Source organism: Dasypus novemcinctus, chromosome 3 (assembly GCF_030445035.2).
Source record: "Dasypus novemcinctus isolate mDasNov1 chromosome 3, mDasNov1.1.hap2, whole genome shotgun sequence".
NCBI classification, from domain to species: Eukaryota; Metazoa; Chordata; class Mammalia; order Cingulata; family Dasypodidae; genus Dasypus; species Dasypus novemcinctus.
Window position 1 is genome coordinate 111,140,675 of NC_080675.1, and position 18,099 is coordinate 111,158,773.

At 38.6% G+C, this 18,099-nt stretch overlaps 1 protein-coding gene across 4 annotated transcripts in view; it reads left to right on the top strand.

Moving 5' to 3' along the window:
- EIF2AK4 (eukaryotic translation initiation factor 2 alpha kinase 4) overlaps positions 1-18,099 on the top strand; it is a 118,855-nt gene that overhangs the window by 85,210 nt on the left and 15,546 nt on the right. For all 4 annotated transcript variants that reach the window (XR_011648407.1, XM_058293900.2, XM_058293899.2 and 1 more), the window contains 6 exons: positions 2,330-2,395; positions 6,178-6,348; positions 6,769-6,903; positions 11,080-11,187; positions 12,731-12,859; positions 14,387-14,473. Coding sequence is in view for 3 of the 4 variants with exons in the window: in XM_058293900.2 (XP_058149883.1) it covers positions 2,330-2,395; positions 6,178-6,348; positions 6,769-6,903; positions 11,080-11,187; positions 12,731-12,859; positions 14,387-14,473 (696 nt within the window). In the remaining variant the exon portion in view is untranslated. The remainder of the gene's footprint in view (positions 1-2,329; positions 2,396-6,177; positions 6,349-6,768; positions 6,904-11,079; positions 11,188-12,730; positions 12,860-14,386; positions 14,474-18,099) is intronic.

An 18,099-nucleotide genomic window follows, 5' to 3' on the forward strand; every position in this document is an offset into this window, starting at 1 on the left:
ATAAGATAATAAAGTTATTCACTAATCTACTTCCTGAAGCAAAAAAAAATCACTAATTTGGTGCTGATACTTGCCAATAATAAAAAATATTTTATTTATGTTTTATGTATATATAATAATACATAATATATATAATAATATAAAATGATATAAATGTGTATCATTTATAACACTTATTGAGCACCTACTTGTGTGCCAGGTATTGTGAGTACTTTATATGGATTAGCTCGCTTCATCCTTACAAGTGCTCTTGTTATCCTTATTTTACAGAGGCCAAGGGGGTGGGGGGTTGCGGTTAGTATTGAGAATAATAGGCTTTTGCCCTTAACTCTTCCAACTTGCCCGTGCTTATCAGCTAGATTTTGATTGAATGAATTGGTGGATAGTGGTTCAGGGCCTCATTTCTCACCCTTTGGTGTGGGACTGGGGCTTCAGCACCTCCAGTACTCTTCCCTCATTTAGGCACAATTGTAGTAATCATTACATTATAATATGAATGCAGAAATGGAGTCTGAAAGGGGAACATTGAAAAATTAAAACAGTTATATTGTGGTGCTAGCATAGAGGCGAATATTCATCTTTTCTAATTGGTTTTTTTTTTTTTTTTTGACAATAAAGGAACTAAGAGGCATCCAGGAGATTTAACAATTAACAATGCCAGGCAGTCTATGATTAAGGCAGAAATAGTAGTAGAACTCCAGAAGGCTTGACTGACTTTTCTTTCATCTGGCAAGTACACATCAAAGGCCCCAACTTTGTCTCTTTTTTTATTTTTTTATTTTTTTCAAGGTTTTAGATATCTTTATTTTGGGTTAATAGTCAAATTCCAGAACTGTAAAAGTTGCAGCAAATAATTTACACTGAGTTCACCAAGGGCCTTATCTGTACACAAGCACTGGTTATTATTGTGGTTTGGCTTCAACAGGAAGACATAAACCCTAGAAAACCTAAGTCCGTCTCTGGACTTCGGGATTTCCCAATTTTTTCCACTAGATACATTTTTCACTAGAAGAATAACAACATTAATCCTAGATTCTGGTTAATATTAAAAAGGTTTGGTCCAAAATAAGGGACCCAGAAAGAAATCCTTAGGCTCAGGAATTTAGCCCTATAGAATTGCCTCAACTCTATCACTCTGTAGATAGAGGTGACCCATCCTCTTTTGAGACTGGAACAGGTAAGGTTCATTCTCTCACCCACTGTAAACAATGTAAACAGGTGTTCAACTAAAATGAACAGGTTACCATTCTTATAGATGAAAATAAGGCTCAAATTTGCTAATTGGCTAAGGCTCCACAGTCTTTGCCCTAAAACCTGGTTATGGTGGGTTCCTGATGCTGACTATTCTTGACATGAGCTGCACAGTTGGGATGTAGAGGTGCCAAAGGATCTACACTCGGACCTCAAGGGAAAAGCATGTTAGCATTTAATAAACCTCCCCCCATAAGGCTTCAAGCCACCAAGACACAGGCTCCCCCCACATCCTTAATTTTCTTCTCAGCTCTTCTGCTGAAGAATTTGGCCTCCACAATGACAGGCTGTTTTGGAAGCTTTCCCTTCCGCAGAACTTTGTAGTAACTCTGTCGCACCACATCAATGATGGGAGCAGCTCCAGTCTTGTATTTTGCAGCATTTACCCATGTCTGCTCACTGACCAAGGGCCACAGTTTGTCAAGGTTCACAGTTGGACAGAAGCTCTGATTCCTTGTCAGGTGATAATGTCTCATAACAACCTTCCCAAACTAAACTGGGTGATATTTGTCAAAGTTGATCCTGTGGTGATGCATGCCACTAGCGTCACCCCAGCCTCCTGGATGCTTCTGGTGTTGGCCCATACCGGCCTCACATGGCCCTGGAGTTTCCAGGTTTTTCTCAACCTGGATGGCATATTGGTGGCTGAGATGAAAGGGCTGTTTGTCTCTTAATGGTTCTTTTCTCCCCACAAAGTGTTTCTGCTCCTTGCGCAGTGATAATACAATAAAATAAGGCAGAGGAGCTTCAGCTCATTCTTGTTCATATTCCATGGCCACAAGCCCATCTGCCAATGTGTGATGAAATGCTAAGAGCTTATCAGTCCTTGGCTTTTATTAGGGGAGGACAGCTCTGAGTAATTCGCTCCCCACCCAAACAGAAACCCCTGCGTAAGCCTGTCCAGGTCTGGATTACCTCACCATTCAACATGCACAACTTTCTCTTTTAATTCCTGTGTGTCAGGGGTTTTTCAATTTTTAAAACAACTTTAGTTATGGCATTATATGAGCTAGAAATTATATCTTTATCCAAGGCCAAATTTGGAGACCCTCATTGTTATCTTTTTCTTCTACATTAGATGGAAAAGCTGACGAAGAGAGAAGTTGAAGCTAAATTTTGTAATCTGTCTTTGTCTTCTAATAGAGTAAGTACCTTTTGATGGTGTTGTTACAGTTTTCTCTGTAATTTTGTGATACCAGGAAATGTCATCAAATTCTTATTCCAGTAAGGTAGCAGGACTCAGGCACAGTTTTTCCTCTGAGGGTTAATAGGTACCATGGCAACCTCTGAGATTAGGAGAAGAGAGAAACTAATGCTGTGATCAAAGACTATCTCTCCATGGGTCTTCCTGATGTGCTTTAATCACCCTGTTCTACTTGGTCATCAGATCCTTTCTTTTTCATTTACACCCATCATAAAGACTATACTAGGGGGAACCTCCCATTGAACAGATCTAGCACTAACTGTCCTTCCCTGAAGTAGATGAAATGGAACTAGCATGAGGCATAGAGCTTGGCAGATGCATTTGGACATCTCCCCAGGTCTTCTGACTCAGCAGAGTTTAATTACATCTCTTGCTTTCTACACCTAAAATTTTACGTGGGAGCCCATTGGCAATGAGGAAATCTTACAGTGTAAACAGATTCATCATATTCACCCTACAGGCACCAGATCAATCCCAGATCTTTGGCACAGTAACCCACACTTAATCCAGCAGCTGAATAGCAGAAGACCACATGAATTTCTGATATCTTCTTGAATATTTATATTAGAAGAGATTTTTTTCTGAATTTTCCAGAACCCATCTAACTCCTGGTCTGACAGTCCATTACATAATCTTGTGGTGATCAGCAAAATTCCCATATGGGATGGGTCAAAACATGATTGTACATAGGCAAGACAGAATTACTCAACCTTTTGGGCACCTGCAGTATGGCAGGCATAGTGCCAAAGATATAAAGAGGAATAAGTTGGATAGCCCACAGTCTGAATTCAACTTCTTAATTCATGTGGCCTTAAAAAAGCCACAAGGGATACATATAGCATATATCTGCCCTCATCTCTTAGAACAATTTTCACAGGGTGTGTATAAGCCATTGTTTAAAGATATCACCTGTCAAATATGCAGATAGGGAAAGTAAAATAGATACATAGCACCAGGAGTTCTAAAAATAGACCCAGATAGGATTTCAATATTTAAACTTAAATATCTGATATTGGAGGAGATATTAATGAACGACCCAATGGCATAATATTCAAATATGAAGAACCATATGTACATAAGATCCTAGACAGGTACACAGCACACACCTATGTGCAGAAATAGTCCTATTTATATAGAGCAGAAAGAGTCTTCTACTGCTTTTTTTCCCCTCTTTGCACTGCCAAATGGCCACTAGCATTGCAGCTTCTTGTTAGTTTATATTAAAAGTTGCTTTTATTGTACTGTTGTTGTTTTCTTTTGTTTAAGATTTGTTTATATAGTTATTCTCTCTCCTCATTGTTTGCGCACACTGATGCTCTCTGTGTCTGTTTGTTGTGTGCTCTTTGTGCCTGCTTGTCTTCTCTTTAGGAGGCACCAGGAACCAAATCCGGGACCTCCCATGTGGGAGAGAGGTGCCTAATCACTTGAGCCACCTCCACTCCCTGCTTGTTGTGTCTCTCATTGTGTTTTCTCATGGCATCATCTTGTTGCCTCAGCTTGCCTCACCAGCCGTCATGTCAACTTGCTGTCTTGCTAGTCTTCCTTAGGAGGCCCTGGGAACCAAACTTGGAACCTCCCGTGTCGTAGGCAGGCTTCCAACTGCTTGAGCTACATCTGCTTCCCTGTTGCTCTGTTTTTAATTCAGAGCACTAATTGAATGCTTCTTCAGAGTAAAATAAATAGAACTTCTATAGAGAAAAAAAAGAGTCTGCTCAAGTACGGAAAGCTTAAACTTACAAATCATACAACTTTTTAACTCAAGGTCAAACCCAGAAACTTCCTTGAACTAATTTCATGTTTCTTACAGACAGTTTATACTTGCTCATGATAGAGCTGAATTGGTTGCTCAAGTGTCAACTTCTTCACTTTTTGCTAAATATCTACCCACTGGTTATCTTATGATAGGAAGAAGTATTAATTAGAAGTTGTATGTTTGATTAGTTTAAAATGGGAAAATTATTATCTAATAAAGGCATTTGCTATTTTCATTATTTCAAAATGGAACTGAGGATAATAAAAAGAGAAGTAGAAATGTTGCAAATGAGTTTCACATATCTGGCGCAGTCTTCTTGTTTACAGATGAGACTTCTGAAATCCAAATGTTGTAACTTGTCCATAGTCGCATGGCATTAGTTGGTCATAGCATGAGAACAGAAATCTGGGGAGAGTGACTCCAGTGCTTCTGGTGGTTTATTTTTTTTATTTTTTTATTTCTTCCCCTTTCCTCCCCCAATTGTCTGCTCTCTGTGTCCATTTGCCGTGTGTTCTTCTGTGTCCACTTGTATTCTTGTCAGCAGCACAGGAATCTCTCTTTTTGTTGCATCATCTTGCTGCATCAGCTCTGTGTGTGCAGTGCCACTCCTGGGCAGGCTGGGCTTTCTTTCGTGCTGGGTGGCTCTCCTTACAGGGTGCACTCCTTGCGCGTGGGCTCCCCTACGCGGGGACACCCCTGCGTGGCAGGGCACTCCTTGCGTGCATCAGCACTGTGCATGGGCCAGCTCCACACGGGTCAAGGAGGCCCAGGGTTTGAATTGCAGACCTCCCATGTTGTAGGCGGGCGCTCTATCCATTGAGCCAAGTCCACTTCCCTCTGGTGGTTTATTAATGGAGTACTATTATGTTAAAATTCATTGAGAAGAAATGTTGTTGTTTTTTAATTTTATTAGGAAGAAAAAAAGAATTTTAAATCAGAGACTTTTATAATTTTAAAATTTTATCTTTAATAAAAGTAAACAGCAGAGTGGGTATAACTCAGTGGTTGAGTGCCTGCTTCCCACTTATGAGGTCCCAGATTCAATCCAGATTATAAACAGATTATAGGAGGTTTAACACTTTTTGGATTTTTTAAAAATACAAGTGATTTATGATTAACTATTATATTAAGCTCTACTAAACTGTCTTCATTCAGCTCTTAGTTTCCATGTACCAATTTTTAGATGAACCAAGCTGTGCTTGTCTGCAACGTAAATATAGCGTAATCTTGTTTCTTGATAATTTCGACTTTAGATCCTGGGACTTTTCTTTCTTGTTCTTTCATCATAATTATTTCCTCTTTTACCTCCTATGTGCCAGGAACTACGTCTGGCCCACAGACAAGATAATCTCTAGGCCCTGCCTTATTCTGGGGGAGATAAAGGGTACTGCTGGTCAGAATTGGGTTCGATGTGTGAGCCCTGGGGGAAGATGTTTCTAGGAGGCTGCTGCAGGAGGTGACATCCAAGCAGCATCCCAGGGCTACCAAGTAGGAATTATTCAAGCAAAGGGAGAAGAGGGAGTTCCTGGCAGATTGAGGATAGTATTAGAATGAGTCAGACTTTGTGTCTTTCTGTCATGTCCGTGTCCCGCCTCCCTCCCCATTTATGTGCCTGTAGTAATAGGAATTCATGGGAATCAGAAAGGTAAAGAGGAACAAGCCTGGCTTGAAAATATATAATGGTAGCTCTGCTAGTTCCGCTGTGCTGGGGTCAGCATTGAGTATAAGTGTGTGTGTGAAAGAACTGGGAATATGTGCCTAAAGCACTTAAGCAAATAGCTTTAGAGTTGTTGGAAACCGTAATCCTCAATAAGGATTGTAACAAAGGCTAAAATTACCTCTGGCGATAAAATTCCTGCTCTCACAGAAACAAAAGTTCTACCCTTCCCCCTGTGTGTACCAAACACAGTACAAAGTGAGTCTTTCCCTGTCATTGTTTGGAAGCTAATGGTGCTTCTTTGCTTTCCAGCTGTGTCGGCTCTATAAATTTATTGAACAGAAGGGAGATTTGCAAGATCTAACACCAACAATAAATTCATTAATAAAACAGAAAACAGCTGTTGCCCAATTGGTAAAATATGGTTTAAAAGATCTGGAGGAGGTTGTTGGACTATTGAAGAAACTTGGCATCAAGTTACAGGTTTGGCAACTGTTTGATTCTGGCAGTACAGATTTGTAGCATTAGTAATAGCACAAGGGGGAAATGGGTTTTATTTTATTATTGCTAGTAAGTCGATTATTTTTCCAGAAAAACTATTTTTTACTCTCTGGAGCATTTGATAGCTAGTAATAATTTTGGCTTAAATCAGGATTTCTTTGAAGTATCACAATTCCTATTGTGTAGCAATCCCTGTAGTGTTAAGTAGCCTTAGAGAGATGGTTATTCTTGAAGAGAGGAGAATTTTTCTTAGTTGGCAGGGTATAAACAGACATTGTACCAGATCTTGCTGAATATTTTGTTTATGCTAAATAGATTGTTCTGATACTGTTGATGGGAAATAGCATTTGCAGAGTTTCTTCCACATTCTAAATCTCATTTATATGGCATTTCACTTTACAGGTCTTAATCAATTTGGGCTTGGTTTACAAGGTGCAGCAGCACAACGGAATCATCTTCCAGTTTGTGGCATTCATCAAACGAAGGCAACGGGCTGTACCCGAAATCCTTGCAGCTGGTGGCAGATATGACCTGCTGGTGAGTGCAGCCTGCTATTTATTTCTCTTTCTGGTTTAATTTTATTACTTCTTTACTTGTTTGACTATTTTCAAATCTGTTGAAAAATTGAATCAGTAGTATAATTGAACACCTGTATATCTTTCATATAAAGTGAACCACATTATAATATTTTTAACTTTTATTTTTAAATACTTTTCTACATTCACAGGAAGTTACAAAGACAGCACAGAGGGGTTCCATGCACCTTTCACCCAGTTTCCCCCAGTGATTAGATCTTACATAACTATAGTAAAATATCAAACCCAGAAAAGTGACATTGGTATAATGTATGTGTATAGTTCTGTGCCATTTTATCACATAGGTAGGTTTCTGAAACCAGCACTACAGTGAAGATACCAGAGCTTTTCCATCTCCATAGAGATGTACTGGTTGTCAGCATTTTATCAGTTCAAGTGAAGTATAGAAACCTTACCTCCTTTTTCATCTATTCACCCATCCCCCTTTTGTAAAATTGTCTTAAATATTTCCTTTACACACATTGAGATCTATAGCTTTGACTGTCGAACTTAACTTAGAAAACTCAAGAGGAGTAAGTCAGTCTGTTGTATTTATCCATAATTTTGCTCTTTCCATCTTCCTTCCTTCCTGCTGTTAGCAAGCCTCCTATTTTCATTTCCCTTGCATTTCAAGAACTTCCTTATCCATTCTGTTAGTGTAGATCTGCTGATGACACGTTCTTTTAGTATTCCTGTCTGAAAATGTCTTTATTTCTCTTTCATTCCTAAAGGATTTTCCTGGATATTGGGTGTGGAGCTGCCATTTCTTTCAGAACTTGAAAAATGTTATGTCACTTCCTGCTGGCCTCCATGGTTTCTGATGAGAAATCTGCTGCCATTCAGGGTGTTTTTTGCCCTTAGTAGGAAAGAGAGCAAAAAACACTCTTGATGCTTTTAAGATTTTTTATTTAACTTTTAGTTTTCTGAAATTTCACTGTAATGTATCCTGGCATGTACTTTTGGGATTTATCCTGTTTGAAGTTTGCTTAGTTTCTTGCACCTGAGGTTTACATCTTTTGCCAATTTGGAGAATTTTTAAGTCTTTATTTCCTCAAATATTTTTTCAGCCCTGCCTTCTTTTTCAACTCTCTTTCAAGGATTCTGATGACATGGATTTTAGATCTTTTGTTAATAGTCCCACATGTTCCTGAGGTTCCATTCATTTTGTTTTTTAGTCTGTTTTCTTTTTTTTTAGATTGAGTGATTTCTCTTGTTCTATCTTCAGTTTCACCAATTCTTCCCTCTCTTGTCTCCATTCTGCTATTGAGCCCAGCCAGTGAGCTTTTTATCTTTTATTTGCTGAGACTTGTGATTTTTTTCATATGTCTTGAGCATGTTCATAAGTGGTTTTTTATGTATTTTTATGGTAGCTGATTTAAAATTCTTGTCACATAATTCCAGCCTTTGTGTCATCTTGATATCTGTTTATTGTCTTTTCTCATTCAGTTTGAGATCTCCCAGTTTTTTTGGCATGACACATACTTTTCAATTCTATCCTGGGCATTTAGGGTTTTATGTTATGACAGTCTGAGTGTTCTTTAAACCTTCAGTTTTAGGCACGGCTTGTCTGACACCACACCAGCGGGGAAAAGGAGGCGCTGCCTCACTACTGCCAGGTGGGGGTGAGGGTCCAGGTTCCCCACTCAGCCTTGTTATTTCTAAGTGGGAGTGGGAATTCGGGCTCCCCCTAGACTCTGCTGACACTTCCCTGGTAGGAGGCGGTGGGGCTGTTCATTACTCTGCCCACATGCCTCTTCTGATACCATGGGGGCAGTGGGTAGTGATGAAAGTTCCAGCTTTGCACCCAGCCTCCCAGGGCACTACCCCAGTGGGCAGTCACCTTCTTACTGCTTGGGTGGGGTAGAAGTCCAGGATCCTAGGGATCCTGACATCACCTGATACTGTTGGAGGCATTCATTACCCCTGGGCAGGGACGAAAGTTCCACCTTCCCACTTGGCCTTCTCTGATGCCACCGTGGTGGGAGTGGGGGTTAGGTAGGGTCTCATTACATCTGGGCAAGGGTGGATGTCTCGGCACCTCATTCAGCCTTTTTAGATGCGGGGGCCTGTGGGATTTTTTGTTTTTGTTTGTTTTTGTTTTTGAGGTACCAGGGCCAGGGATTGAACCCAGGACCTTGAATGTGGGAAACCTGCACTGAACCACTGAGCCACATTGCTTCCCTGAGTTGGTTTCTTCGTTTGTTTTACTTGTTGTTGTTTTTTGTTTGTTTGTTTTAAGATTTATTTTATTTATTTCTCCCCACCCCCACATTGTTTACACTTGCTATATCTGTTCCTCTTCACCTTGACTCTCCCCTTTGTCTCTCTTTTGTTGTGTCATCATCCTGCTGCATGACTCACTTGTGCAAGCACTGGGTCACCACAGAGGCACTCACCTGGACACTTAGCTCACCACACAGGCACTGGCTCACTGCGCAGGCACGCTTTCTCTTCTTTTTCACCAGGAGATCTCAGGGAACGAGCCTGGGTCCTCCCATACGGTAGGCAGAGACCTTATCACTTGAGCCACATCTGCTTCCTGCTACTATTTTTAAAATGGAAAATTACGAGTTCTGGAGAGGATGTGGAAGAACAGGAACACTCATTCATTACTGGTGGGAATTTTGTAAAATTGTACAAGATTCTGTAGAAGACCGTTTGGCAGTTTCTCAGAAAATTAAGTATAGAATTTCAATATGATCCATCAACCCCATTCCTAGATATATACCCAAAATAATTGAAAGCAGGGACTCGAATAGATATTTGCACACCAATGTTCATAGCATTGTTCTTAGTTGCCAGAAGATGCAAGCAACCCACTTGTCAAATCAACTGATGAATGGTACATACATGCAATGGAATATTATTCAGCCATGAAAAGTGATAAGTTCTGATGCATGTGCAGCAGGAATGAACCTTGAAGACATCATGTTGAATGAAATAAGTCAGACACAAAAGGACAAATATTATTTGATCTCATGCATATGAAATAATTAGAATAAGCAAACTCATAAGGGAATCTATGATATAGGTTACCAGGTCATGAGGTGGGGGTAGGGAGTAGGTAATTAAGGTTTAAAAGTTACACAGAGTTCCCATTTGGAACAGTGAAAAAGTTTTAGTAATGAATAGTGATGATGGTAGCAACAACTTTAGAACATAATTAATAGCACTGAATTGTATCTTTGAATGTAATTAAAAGAGGACATTTTAGGTTCTATTAATATATATGGCACTGGAATAAAAATTGGGAAAAAAAAATCCATGGAACTGCACAACACAAACCCTCAGTTAAATCATGGACTAAAGTTAATAGAACAGTTAGAAAAATGTGCTTTTATCACTTGTAACAAATGTATCACACCAGTGTAGCATGTTCATAATAGGATGGTGTATGGGAATCTTGTATTTTATGCATGATTATTCTGTAAACCCACAATTTCTCGAAGAAAAAGAAAAACAACCCCAGGGAACTCACCATGAGTTGAGTGAGGTTTATATGTAATGTCCAGAAGTTTTAGCTGTACTTGGGAGGAATAGAGAGAAATGAGCCTACTCCATCTTGGTCTAGAGCCAGAACCTACATATGTAATATTAAATTTTTCTCTTAACATTAAAAATGTAAAGAGAAATGGAATTAATTTTAGTAACATTTCATTGAACCTAATATTAATATATCTCAAATATTATTTCAGCCTGTAATCAGAACTTCTGAAAAAAAATTTTTTCAAACTTTTTCAAATTCAAAAAATAAAATGACAGGCAAAAAATATATGAATGAGCTGGTTTTTTTCATACTAAGTCTTTGCAATCCAGAGTCTGTTTTACATGACCAATACAACTCAATTCAGATTAACCACATTTCAAGTGCTCAGTAACCACATGTGGCTAGTGGCTGCCATATTGAACAATGCAGATCTAGATGCAGCATTTGATAACATTTCCAACATTGCATGCATGCTTGCTTCTCTCTCTACGCGCGCACACACACACACACACAGGCACACATACTTGCTTCCCTTTGTTGAACTCTTAGATAATAAGTTGCCGATAGAGTGCTTGTCCTAAATCAGTAGTTTCCCCATAATCACAGTTTCTTCTCTATTTATTAACCAGAAATATATGTCTTTCTCTACAGATTCCCCAGTTTAGAGGACCACAGGCTCTAGGGCCAGTTCCCACTGCCATTGGAGTCAGCCTAGCTATAGACAAGATATCTGCTGCTGTCATCAACATGGAAGAGCCTGTAAGTTCTTTCCAGGTTTTTTTTTTTTTTTTTAGGTATTGGGGATTGAACCTGGGACCTCATGTACAGAAGGCCAGTGCTCAACCACAGAGCCACATTGGCTCCCCTGAGTTGTCTCCCTCATCTATTTGCTCATTGTTTGCTCATTTTGTCTTTGTTCGTTGTCTGCTTATTGTTTTTGTTTTGTTTTGTTTTGGTTTTTGCTCATTGTTTTTGCTCATTGTCTGTTTTTTTCCTCTAGGAGGCACTGGGAATCAAACCTGGGACCTCCCATGTTAGAGGCAGGAGCTCAACTGCTTGAGCCACATCCATTTTCTGCTTGTTTTTGCTCGTTGCTTGTTGTTTTTGCTTATTGTTTGTTTTCTTTAGGAGGCACTGGGACCCGAACCCAGGACCTCCCATGTGGGAGGCAGGCACTCAGCTGCTTGAGCTACATCCGTTCCCGCTCCAGCATCCTTTGAGGCACCTTTGCTTTCTAAAGTATTATTTACCTTTTGCATTAATTTCCATGGAGCCTCAGATGTGACAGCAATAGACTGAGAGTATTGGAAATTATCTTAACCATGACAGGATAGCTTAAGACTGGGTGTCAGTCCTAGAATTTCCATCCTTACCCTCTGCTTTCTAGCTGAGTGACCTAAGGCAATTCATTCATCCTTTCCTTGCCTCACTTTCCTTTTCTGTAATGCACTCTGTGGGTGTGAGATATGGTAGTTGTTAATAGACTCATATCAAAGCCCCTTGTTCAGAAATCTTGCTGTAGTCTACAGCACTAGAAATGGTCTTTTTGCCTTTGGGTTTCTGAAACAATTAGTGTTCTCAGAGGAAAAGAATATCCTTCTGATAGCTAAGGGTGGGGACAGCTATTTCCCTTCTCCATCCAGTCTGAGGCATACGTTTGGCCAAATAGCTGTTATATTTTCTCTTTTTTTCCTGCCAACCTACCCATAATTTAATCTCTCTAAATTAAGTGGCTGTATGATCTGAACTTATTGTCTCCAGACAATTGATATGTTAATTTAAATATTGTATTTTTATTAAGGTAAGCCCTTTACTTGCCGGTAGTTTAATAATTGAATGCTAAATGTTAATACCATTATTTCTTTAAAATGTATACTTTAATTCAGTTTACCAGTGAAGAATTGCTTTCACTTCAACTTGTCCATATTAAGTGCTAATGTCTTCAATTTAATTTTATGTGTAATTGATTTTTGAGGGAAACTTCATGTTAAAGATGAATTATTATTGTCTATTGTCGTAGTAGAACTACTTTGAAAATATTCTTTTACCTCTGCCCGTTATATCTTCAACAATTCTAAGCACTAGAGATCTGCCACCATATAAGTTTAACCCCACTCAATTTTAAAAACAAAGAGTCTATAAATAGGCATGAAATTGAGAGTGCCTCATATACTTGGGAATTACATGACTATAATAATTTCTGTCTTAAAAGAGTAATATAAACATTGTTTAAATATTGTTTTCCATGTACCATGTCACTGTGAAACAAAGACTTTTGTTACACTCTCTGTTTCTGATCCAGGTTACAGTCAGCTCTTGTGACCTCCTGGTTGTAAGTGTTGGTCAGATGTCCATGTCCAGGGCCATCAACCTAACCCAGAAACTCTGGGCAGCAGGAATCACAGCAGAAATCATGTATGACTGCTCACAGGTAAGGAGGCAAAAAGCCCCTGTGTGTGAAGTACAAACAGGCATGGCTTTAGTAACAAATTTTCCCGTACAGGTGTAGATTCCATCAAACTGTTTTCTCTGTGGTTATAGTTGCTTTCTGTATTATCTTCCTATTTCTGCTATAACAAATTACCACAAACTTAGTGGCTTAAAAGAACATCAATTTATTATCTTATAGTTCTAGAGATGAGATGCCCGAAAATCAGTTACACAGTTAAAATCAAGGAGTTGGCAGTACTGGCTGCTTTGGAGGGTCTAGGAGAGATCTTTTCCCTACCTTTCCAGCTTCTAGGGACTGTACCTACACCCCTTGTCTCATGACCCCTTCCTCCATCATGAAAGCCAGCCACATAGCCTCCTCTCTCTGACCCCCTGCTTCTGTCCTTACTGTCTCTCTCCAACTCTGATCCTCCTGACTCCCTTTATAAGGACCTTGTAATTCCATTTGGCCTACCCAGATGATCCAGGATAATCTCCTCATCTCAAGCTCCTTATCATAATCACATCTGTGGAGTCCTTTTTCCCATATGAGGTAACAGTCACAGGTCCTGGGGATTAGGATGTGACTGTGGAGATTGAGGGGAAAGTGGTGGATGATAGAGGATGGGGGCCATGTGCTTTCGGGGACGGGGGGCGGGGCGCATTATCTAGCCTCTCACACTTCCCAAAGGCATTTTGTGTTTAGTGTGTTTGTGCCTTCATAGCCTCAGACTCCCACAGTCATCAGTCCTGAGTGTGGAGGTAAGGAAAGGGGTGCCCTGAGCCCCTGCCTGCCCTTTAGAATAGGAGGCCCTTAGAAAACTGAGGTCTGTACTGCCACAAGAGGCTCACAGAAGGGGCTGCACCTGCAGGTGAGCACCCGGGTTGTACACACATCCAGCTACACTAAAGATGGCCCAGAATATGAAGAGATGACTAGGGCAACCCACACAGCACCTGCTGAGAGATCTCTGAAGTGACTTCTGTCCGTGTGTGTGTGTGTGTGTTGTGAAACAGTCTGCATCAGAAATGTGCTGAGCAACATCTTTAAACAACTTCCACTTGTTTTGTAAGTTGGGTGAGAAAAGTGTTCTGTCTTGCAGTAAATTTAAGACCAACAACATCAGTCCTGCACAGTGGCATGCCCTGCAGGCTTCTCTGCCCTATTTTGCTTTATGCTTCACTGCTGCTTTTCATCTGCTGATCTTTTGTTTCCTTTGCTTCCTCAAAGGCTTTCTGTGTGTATGTGTGTGTGTGTTTACAGGTGTGGTGATTTTGGGCAACTTATATTAAGATTTGAAGCTTTTAAAACCTCTTAAGTATTCTGACCACATTGGTTGTGCACAGCAAGAGTTATTATTCCTACTATGGATTGTGTGCTTTTCTTGCTGAATGTTTATATCCCTTGGAGTCAGCACGTTTAGTAATTCATTTTGAGAATACAATTGAGAACAGTATTTTCATTCTCCTTAATTACCTGAGGCTCTTCCAAGTGCTCTGTTTTATACACTGTGTTTATTTATTTCAGTCCCAAGAGGAATTGCAAGAATACTGCAGACATCATGAAATCTCCTATGTCGCTCTTGTCTCAGATAAAGAGGGAAGCCATGTCAAGGTAAAGATCATAGGAAATTTTTCACAATTCAACAGATTTCCTATGTATTACCTCTGGAGCACCCAGTTTCCCACGGAGGTTCAGCTCTTGTTGGCTGGCTGAAATCTATCTTATCAGCTCTCCCTATGAATTGCAGGGCTTGTTATTGATCAAAGGTATACAACAAGGAATACAAAACTGAATCTTAACACCTTTCTTAGAGTCCAAAAAAAAAAAACAAAAAACAGAACTTAGTTATGGTTTTTTCCCTACTTTGTGCTCCTTGTTCTCTTTTTCCATTAAAAATAATAATAATAATAAATAGAACTGATATTTGCTGGCTTACATTTTCTCTGGCTGTTTCCTGACTTTCTACTTTGTTGCATTTAACTAAAAATATTCATAAATGTGCCACTTCATACCCTTTATTTCTAGGTATTTTTAAATGAAATATTTATTTATTTATTTATTTATCTTGGTTTACCCCTTCAGCTTAAACAGAATCATAAAATCTGTTTGTGTCCTAACTTGGTTTTACATGTTCTGCAGCCTCTTTCCTTATCAATGTAAGCATTTGAGGCATTTAATCTTAGGAGCCAGCACACCACTAAGGCATGTTCTAGAAGTATTTTATAGATAATCTCATTTTTTATAAAATATAAACTAAATAAAATAGTATATATACAAATATAGGTTCACATACAGGTTGACCTTGATTAGGAGCGATGCTATCTACACATCCATAAAAAAAATAGAGCCCCTATACATCAGTGCCCTGCAAAGGGTCCACTCTTTTACATGTGGAGATAGCCCAATGTTCCAGAACTGTTGAAAACTCCTTTTCCCCATTGAATAACTTTGGCACCTTGTTGCAAATCCGTTGTCTCTATATTAGGTGATCTGTTTCTAGACTCTCTATTCTGGTCCTTAGCACTATATGCCTCTCCTTGAACCCTATGCCAAACTGGCAACCAGTTTAATTATTGTAGCTTTATTATAACTTTTGAAATCAATTAGTTCAAATCCTCCAGTTTTGTCCTTTTCCAAATTGTACTGACTATTCAAAGGTATTTTTATTTCCTTGTAATTTTTAGATCAGCTTATCAATTTCTATAAAAATACCTGCTGAAATTTTGACTGGCATTACATTGTACCTAAAGAGAATTGCCATCTTAATATCAAGACTTTCAATCTCTGAACATGGTCTCTCTCTCCATCTATTGAAGTCTTTTCAAATTTCTTTGAGCACTGTTTTATTGTGCTCAGTATACATGTCATAGATATATTTTGTTGAATTTATCCCTAAGTAACTCATTTATTGATGCTATTGTAAATTGTATTGTGTTTTTAATTTCAATTTCCAATTGTTAGTGTATAGATATAGAATTGATTTTTCTTTGTTGACCTTGTGTTCTGCAACCTTGCTAAACTCTCTTTATTAGCTCTGATAGTTTTTTGGTAGATTCTTTTGGATTTTATACATAGATTATAATTTTTTCTATGAATAATTGAAACAGTTTTATTTATTCCCTCTAACTCATATGCCTTTTATTTCTTTTTCTTGCCTTATTGCAAAGGTTAAGACCCATCAGTACAACATTGAATTGAAGTGCTGAGAGATGACACCTTTGCTTTTTTTCCAATCTTAGGAGAAAAACATTCCGTCTTTCACAGTTATGTGTGCTGTTGGCTTTAGGGTTTTTGTGGATGTCCTTATTGGGTTGAAAAAGTTCTTTTCTTAGATTGCTGGGAGTTTTGAATTATGTCAAAAACTTTTTCTGCATATATTGAGATGATTTACTATGCATAGAGAGTTAATATAAGTTAGAAGGGTCCGTTTGCAAGATTGGCCCTTAGCTGGCATCTGGAAGCCACCATTTCCTGATAAGAATGGCTCACTATGTCTAAACTGTCTCTACAATGTGGTATATGCTGAACACCTGCTTTGCTTCTGAGATTATGAAATTTTATGTGCTAGGCAGAGGTTGCCTCTGTGATCAGCACCCAATGAAAACCCTGAGCACCAAGTCTCTAAAGAGCTTCCCAGGTAGACAATGTTTCATACATATTATCACAACTTATTGCTGGGGGCATTAAGCATGTCCTGTGTGGGTCCACTGGGAGACTCATCTTGGAAGCTTGTACCTACTTTTTTCAAACTTTACCACATGTGCCTTTACCATTTGCTGGTTTGCTTTGTGTCCTTTCACCATAATAAATCACAGCCATGAGTATGACTATATGCTGGAACTTCTCAGGCATCCTAGTGAATCATTTTACTTGGGAGTGGCTTGGGGACCCCCAACACAATAATACTGGTTGATTTTCAGATGTTAAAACAACCTTGGTTTCCTACATAACACCCCCTTAATCATGAGATATTACTCTTTTATATATTGCTGGATTCAATTTGCTTAAGTTTTTCTCAGGGTTTTTTTGTTTTTTGTTTCTTAACTTAAAAAAAGTATTTATTTATTTATTTATATTAGAGAAATTGTAGGTTTACAAAAAAATCATGCAGAAAATAGAATTCCCATATACTCCCCCCTCCAAGTTCCCCTATGCTCCCTATTATTAGCACTTTCAGTTAATGTGGTACCATACTAAGTTTGATGAAACAATATTAATATAATTATATTATTAATTATAGTCCATAGTTTATAGTAGAGTTCACTGTTTGTTATATACATCTATAGTTTTTTAAAAAATTTTTATTCTCATAACATATATACAACCTAAAATGTCCTCCTTTAACCACATTCAAATATATAACTCGATGCTGTTAATTATACTGTTGTGCTACCCTCACCAACATCCATTACCAAAACTTTTCCATCATGTTCAGGGTTTTTTAGTCTATCTTTGTGAGGGTTATTGATCTGTTGTTTTGTTTTGTTTTCCTCTTCTTTTCCCCTCCTCTAATGTCTTTGTCTGCTTTTGGAATCAGGATAATGTTAGTTTCCTAAAATGAGTTGGGCAGCTCCCTCCTCTTCTATTTCCTGGAGGTGTTTATATAGAATTGGTATGATTTCATTAGAGAAGTTGTGGGTTTATAGAACAATCATGCATAAAATACAGGATTCCAATACACCATCCCACCACCACCACTACCTTGCATTGGTGTGGAACATTGGTTATAATTGATGATAGCAATAACACTTTTTTGTAATTGTAATTTTTTTTAGCACTGGTTACTTTTGTTACAATTGATGAAAGGTTATTAAAATAGTACTATTAACTATTGTCTATCATTTACATTAGGTGTATTTTCCCCCATATACTACCCTATTATTGACATCTTTTATAAGTTGTCATACATCTGTTACAATTCATGAAAGAACGTTCTTGTACTATGAACTGTACTCCATCATCTACAATAGGGTTCACTGTGTTATATAGTCCTGTTTTATCTTTAATTTTTATTTCAGTAACACATGCAACCTAAAGTTTCCCCTTTTAACCACATTCACCTCTGTAATTCAGTGCTGTTAATTACAGCTACAGTAATGTGGTACCATCACCACCATCCATTTTCAAACCTTTGAAATCAACACTAAATAGAAATTCCGTACAAATTAAGCATCAACTTCCCATTCTCTAACCCCATTCTATCCCCTGGTAACCTATATTCTAGGTTCTAATTCTGT